Source organism: Cryptomeria japonica, chromosome 3, assembly GCF_030272615.1.
Source record: "Cryptomeria japonica chromosome 3, Sugi_1.0, whole genome shotgun sequence".
NCBI classification, from domain to species: Eukaryota; Viridiplantae; Streptophyta; class Pinopsida; order Cupressales; family Cupressaceae; genus Cryptomeria; species Cryptomeria japonica.
In genome coordinates, this window is record NC_081407.1 from 469,248,885 (window position 1) to 469,256,111 (window position 7,227).

General features: G+C 42.3%; 1 protein-coding gene across 2 annotated transcripts in view; it reads left to right on the plus strand.

The window, feature by feature from the left end:
* LOC131041365 (leucine--tRNA ligase, chloroplastic/mitochondrial) overlaps positions 1-6,859 on the plus strand; it is a 304,431-nt gene extending 297,572 nt beyond the window's left edge. For both annotated transcript variants that reach the window (XM_057974409.2, XM_057974410.2), the window contains one exon: positions 6,424-6,859. In XM_057974409.2, the coding sequence (XP_057830392.2) occupies positions 6,424-6,645 (222 nt within the window). In that variant the 3' untranslated portion in view covers positions 6,646-6,859. The remainder of the gene's footprint in view (positions 1-6,423) is intronic.
* Positions 6,860-7,227: the final 368 nt, after the last annotated feature.

The window sequence follows — 7,227 nt, forward strand, 5'->3', positions numbered from 1 at the left end:
AATGAATAAATTTCATGACCGGACACTTCCTCCAAGATGCTATCCATAAATGGTATTGGAAACGGGTCTTTTATGGTGACCGCGTTAAGGCATCTGAAATCCACGCAGATTCGGATCTGGTTTGCCTCCTTTTTAAGGGATATCACTATGGGCGACACCCACTCGCTGGTCTGCACTTTAAAAATAATCCCGGCTTCGAGCATACGTTCAATTTCATCATTCACTCTCGCCGCATAGTTTTTATTCATTTTGTACGGCCTCTTCCGTACAGGTACGCCCCCAAGTACGAGTGAAATTTGGTGTACGCATAGTTCTGGCGGCACTCCTTTGAGGTCTTTATACATCCAAGCGAATACATCCTTGTATTCCATGAATATTTTAAACGCGGCGGCTTTTAGGACTGGATTCCAGTCGTCGCCAACCAGGATGTTCCTTGGCTCTACTTCCGTGCCGAGGTTTGTAGGTTTTACGGACTCTTTGTACCGGATTGGTTTCGTCATGTCAAACCTATGCGCTGGTACTTCATTGACAGGGGCATCCCCTTCGATGTATTCCCCGTACGCTGGCGGAAATTCGTTCTCGTCCGGCTCCTCGTCAACCTGCAACATGTTGCACCCATACAGCAGCTCGTAGTCCTCCATTTGCTAGTGGAAGAGCCCATTAAGGGAATCGGTCTCGTCCTCGGAACATCCTTGGATTCCCAGGACGCCTTCCTCGTTCAGTTCCCTTCCGTACTTTCCTCCGTCAACTTCGCCCTCGCCGTCTGATTCCGATTCTGACGCGAGTTCTTCACTCACAAGTTGTGTTTTCAGGTCGATAATAAATTTTTGCCCAGCTTTCTCCATTGACAACGTGTTACTCTTCCAGTTGTGATTCACTCTGGCTGCCACCAACCACCCTCTGCCCAGAATGGCGTCGTATCCTTTCTTGGCGAGTGGAATCACCACGAAGTCAAGGACAAATGGTTGTGTCCCAATGGTCACTTGTTGCGCCATGAGCGTTCCAAGGGGTTTGATACCATGTTGATCCGCTCCCAGTAAGTTGAAGGTTGACGGCCATAGTGTCGTCTTGCCAAGCTGCTTCCAGGTTTCTTTCGGAAGCACATTCACTCCGGACCCGCCGTCGACAATAGTGTTAGTCAAAATGGTGCCAAGTATTCCCATTTCTACCACCGCCGGGTGCCGGCCATTGTATAGTGTCAGGACCAATGGGTCTGTAGGTGTTCTGCCGGAAACATCCGTATTCCGGGTCGCTTGACTGTGCAGAGTTACTTGCACCGTATGTAGGAGTGCCGTACGTAATTGCGGCATCGTTTCCAGGAGGTCCTTCATCTTCATAGGTACTTCAATTTGCAGCATTTGCTTTAGGATATTTTCCTCGACCTCAGAGCGGAAAGTACTTGCCGCTTCCTGGGTGTTCCCTTGTGCCAACATTTCCTTCGCTACTTCAGCCTTCGCCTCTAGTGCCCGTTGCTTCTCCGTGCGGGGGTCCGGGTATGTGGCCTTCTTTGCCTGTGACCGTGTGATTGCCAATACCCGTTCCTCCGTCCTATCAATGTTGAGCAAGTTCACTCTAGACTTTGGGCAAGTTCCATCATCGTGGTCTCCAAGCCCACACCATTTGCATAGTTTTTGTGGAGTTTCTTCTGAGGTGCATTCCCTGGCAAAGTGGCCCCATTGATTGCAAGGTCGGCACTGGATCATTGGCCGTCCCTTTGCATCATATCGGATCCGGCTCCTATTATTATTATTGGTCTTCCCCCCTCGCTAGTTGTTCCGGTATCCGCCAGATGATGCACTATTGTTGGCGGTTTGCGAAGTTCCGACGGTCGGCTGCTCTTGCGTGAAGAGAACTTGTTGGCTCCTGGTTTTCATATTGTAGGGACATTCCTTTGTCAAATGTCCCGCAATCTGACAAATGTCGCAAAAAGCCTTCTTGGGGCAGGACCCCTTTGGTGTGTCCATCACTCCTACAGTCGGTACACCACACGTCGTTTTCTTCAGTCTTACTTGTACTCCCCTTCATGGCTTTGAATTCTTTCAGCATTCATTCCATGTCCTTTTGGAGAGCGTGCACCTTTTTACTCGATTCGCCACCGCTGCTGCTTTCCCCGTCAGAGTCTTCATCATCAGATGAGTATTTATTACTTTTCTTCTTCTTTGATGTTTTGTATTCGCTCTCTAGGTCCATCGCCCTATTATAGGCGTCGTCATATGACGTCGGGGGTACAATTTTCATCTTTTTTCGTAGGGAGGATTTCAATCCTTCAACGAACCATCATTTCTTCAATCCCTCTGCTGGTTGGCTTTCCATTTTACCTAGCAATTCCTTCAGCCTCCTGCTGTATGCCCGTACTGTCTCCTTGGTACCTTGTTTGGTACTGTATATCTCCGTTACAATTTCATTGTCATCACGGAGCAACCGAAACTCCTCCATGAATTCCTTCTGTAGATTGGCCCACGTGGCCACTTTTTGCTTGTCCACATCGGAGTACCAATCTATGGCAACTCCACGTAACGTGGCTGGGTGTAATGTCCCTACTTTGAAATATAATTTAATAATAAATAATAAAAAAATTAAAATACAAAAGAATAAATATAAAAATTAAAATTAAAATATAAAAGAATATAATTAAATATTATTTAAATTTGATTAAACCTAATGAAAGGTCAAAAGGCATGAAATGATAAGTTGTGACTCCCTCAAACGTGAGATATAAAAGGGAGAAGAGAAACTCATTTGAGGTGGGGGAGAATTTGAAAAATGAGAAGTGCAGATCTGATTTAAATAAGAACTGCATATCTGATTATGAAAGGTTGTGTCCCTTTCAAAGGGTAGAAATAATGAAGAGTTGCACTCTTTCAAAAGGTGCTAATGGTGAGAGGGTGTGTCTCTTGCCAAAAGGCATGCATGATGAAGAGGTGTGACCTCTCCCTCACATTGAGAGATATAAAAGAAAGGAATAAAAGCATTCAGTAAGAGCACCATCAAGTAGATCAGATCAGAATTGTTATTATTGAGTAATAGGAAGTAACATCCTTGTTCTTGGTGGTATGCATGGGGATATGTTTAATAAGTATGCTTAATATATGAAGCCTGATAATGTTCTTATGCAGAACTAATAGTAACATTAATATGGACTGCAATATGTATGACAATCATACTTAATTTCATATATATTCATAATACATGAGAAATTAGTATACTTATAGTCTAAATCATGTTATTATTGTCAGTATTTAAGAAGATGGGAAGGAGATATTTCAAAGAGGGGCAGTCTAAATCCAAGCAATAGATTAAGTCCCAAGATAGGGCTTGGATCTGTAAACTTTGAGGGAACCTATTGTATTTGGTCTCTAAGCGCTTTGGTAACATACGTAAACCCTTCTCCCTTAAAACTGAAGTAGTAGCAGGGCCTAATAACTATATTAAGAACTATAAATAATGAAATTAATCATCTAATGAGGAAAATAAATAAGAACTTGTTAATAACTAATTGAAGAATATCAATCAATTTTAGTATATTGAAATAGATCAAGTAGGGGACATTACACTGGGAACTGCTATACCCAATCATCCTGGTTTGTCACTCTGTTGGCGGACCAAATGGTTTCACATGTACGGCAGTGTCGTAAGGGGTCTTCCTTGCTGTCCCCTGTGAACTTTGGCAATTTTTGTTTACTCGCCATCCCGGGTCGTCTTCCTGGGGGTGGTTGTGCCTATGTCTGTGGCCCTGCGCTGCTTCCTTCGGCGACGCCGGTGGTGTGTCCTGCGTGGGCGACTGGAGGTACGGTGTTTTGCCTGTCGTGTGTGGCACCTACACCCGTACGGTTGCCCTCCCCTTCGCTCTCACCCGCGCCCACTCTTGCTTCCCGTTGGTGATCTTCACTTTGTGGTGTAAGGGATAAGTTTTTGAACCGATCCCGGGTCTCTTCGACTAGATCTCTCCATAACCTTGTTTCCTCCAGAAACTCTTCGTGGCTTCTCACCCTACAGTGGTCTGGCGACGCGTAGAAATTCCCCTCGGCTTCTGCACCCTCTGTGACACCTCCTTGGTTCCCTTCGGCAGGTCGTCCTTCGGCAAGTTGCCTCAGCCTCCGTCTACGTTCTACCTGTTGTTCCAAAATCAAGGCCCTCTGCACGGCCTCCCACTCGTCCGTTTCTGCTTTCTTATTTCTATCTTTATTCAAAAGGTTGGGCATTAATTGTCGTACATTTCCATACTTCACAATACATAAACCAAAACACATCTTTATTAATTCATTTTGTCAGATACAACTCGTGTCAATGACACTTTTATTTGAATATAAAAAGTTCAAGGTTCAATTCCCTCCTGGCCTGGCGCCATCTTGTTCTGCTTCCCGTCAACTACTTTCTTCGTAGTGTTGAAGGATTTGTTGGCGTCACTCTTCCTAGGCAATCTCCTCCAGGCGAGCCTGTTGTGCTAGCGATGCCTGTGCAAGCAACCGGGGGAGGTGGTTTATCAACCGGTTTACTGTCGGGCTAACCTCCAGCGCTGTCCACACGACACTTGGTGGGATTTCTGCCTCCGCCGCCTCTCGTCGGACGTAGGTCTAGATGACTACCTGGAGCAAAATTGAAAATTCTCTCGTTGCTGTGTCTTCTCCTGTGTAAAGTTTTGTTCGCGCGTCATCGGCCTCTGGGTTTATTTCACCAACGGGTAGGCCCATCGTGTCCGTGCGCCATCCACGTCTTCCATTCCCAAGTACGTCTAGGCAACGGTGCCAAATGTTTGCCCTCTCGGGTGAATAGCTTAAAACATAAAGCACGTAAGAGATATTATTCCATTCATAATAAGTGTGTTGCAAGTTACATTCTGAAGTATATAAAGATACTGAGGGGGTGCGAGCGCCAACCGTCACACCGCAACTGCCACCCTTCGGTTGCCAACTAACCAAAACAATTACACATAATTAACTAGTCGTATTTTCGTATACAATAATGCCGCCAACAAGCAGTAGCTCTAGAAACTAGAACAGTGCAGTAGCTCTAAAAAGCAAACGTGGAGCTATAGTAGCAGCTCCAGAACAGTGACTACACACAACAGCTCCAGAAAGCTGTAGAGCTACATTAGAAGCTCCAGAACTGTTTGTAGACATTTTATAATCTGTTTGTAAATGTTTTGCAAAAGCTATTTTTTGATATAAATGGAAAAATATATTCTCTGAGTTTAAAAAGAGTTGTGCTCTCTTGTGTCTCCATTGTTACTGTGAATTGTTTTTCCAACTAGTGGTATCAGAGTTGTAGTCTTTACGCTGTAGTTTCTTTTTTCTTCTACCAGGATGTTGCTGATTTATTTATTTGAATACTATGTAAGAGACAAGGGGGCCGATAGGGTGTATACACTGGGAGGAAACATCAATGCTTGTATCTTCGAAATGCCAGAGAAATTGAGTGACTATTTTGTTGAAGTCCAACTTAACCATTTATAGGAGAAATAATCATTTGGGTAAGTCATCCTTTAGAAACCCTTGGGACTTTGTTTCAGTTGATTAGCCTGTGTATAGAGTTGAATGATCAATAATCCCTTTGTTTTCCAAGGCATCAGACATTTCTTTTCTTTTTCTAAGCATTAAGGGAATCGGCAACTATACCCTGTCATAGCTTGACAGTATTGCTGTCAAAGAAGAGGGGGGCCTCTTTATAAACTCTAACACACCTTTGTTTGATTGTGATCTGTGGGATCCTGAGGTTCAGTGACATTCGAACAAGGCATCACCTGTTTCATTACCTGCACAATTTTGACATTAGTGAATTGCTAGAGTTGTGTTTTGATGTTGCTTTGAATTGTATCCTACGTTACCAGATTCGTCCCTGGGAGGCTGGAATTGGGGCAAGGTACGGTTTGGGTTTGGCCCTAGGTTCATCCACGGTTCGGCCCAGGCACCCAAGCGGAACCCTGGGCGAACCTGGGCGTACCTGATGCTGTGGGCACCCAAAAAAGGGTCCCACAAGTAAAAAAACATTTAAAATTATGAATATGATATTATCAGGTATTTAAAAAATTTATTTTCTGCCAATTATGGATTTACAAGTATCACTCTTCTTATAGTTATAGTTGTATTTTATAATTTTGAAGTTTGAACATATATATATACCTGTACCCAAGGAAAAAAAAATTGCCATACCTGCATACCCGATTCTGTATCTCGTACCCGCACCTGTACCTGAATCAACAACTTAGATTGTATTCATTTTCTGATTTGGTTGAATCTTTTTTAAATTCATTAAGTACTTGGATATTCCAATTTATTTGATCTTGGGTAAAAGAAATATGAATTCTTGATTAGCTCAAAATACTCCTAAAAAATATTTATAAGATAAATTATTCTAAATGTATTTGAAACATTTATTTGATGATGATTCTTATCTGATTTACTATGTATTATTTTTGTGTTACAGGCTGAAGAGCAGTATTTAAAGGAAGACATGATTGTGCTTCCTGTGCAAATAAATGGGAAAACCCGAGGCAAACTAAACATTCCAACAGGATCTGATGAGGTTGAAGCATTTTCTGCTGTGATTCAAGACAAGCATTTTGATAAATACCTGAGTGGCAAATCGATAAGGAAAAGAATTTATGTGCCTGGAAGAATCTTGAATATAATTGTAGAACAAAGATAATATTTACTGCAAATTGGGGCATGTTTTACATCCTTGAAAATCATTCCTTAAGAAGATGGGTTGTTGCTAAAAATACTCTGTAGCAGAAGGTTCTAAATCAGAGGAACTTGTAATGAGAAAAGACATCTTTGGGACAGTTTGGCTATTTAAGACTTTATTGCATATTATTTAATTCTTTAACTTGATTTGATGCTTATTTCAAAGATTTTTTCCATTGTTTCTTTTCCACTTACGCTGAATGTATAGTCTACATCTGCATACAGCGATGGACTCATCCTTTATGCTTCAAAATGGTTCATTTTTACATCATAAAATGAAACCAATCATGATGCCTTCTGCTTTTTGACATGCCTTATAATCAGCTTAGCATTTCGAATGATTCTGATGTCAATTACCCTTAAGCAAGTAAAATCTATATGACATCCTTTGAGAAACAAATTATATTAGTGGAGAGGTTAAATATCTATTCTGCTGGCTACCTACGCAAACCAGCAAATCCATTGAAATTGGAGGACAAGCCTACATAACTTCACTTTTGAATCGAACTCTGATTTCCAATATGCATCTTTGACTTTGAATAAC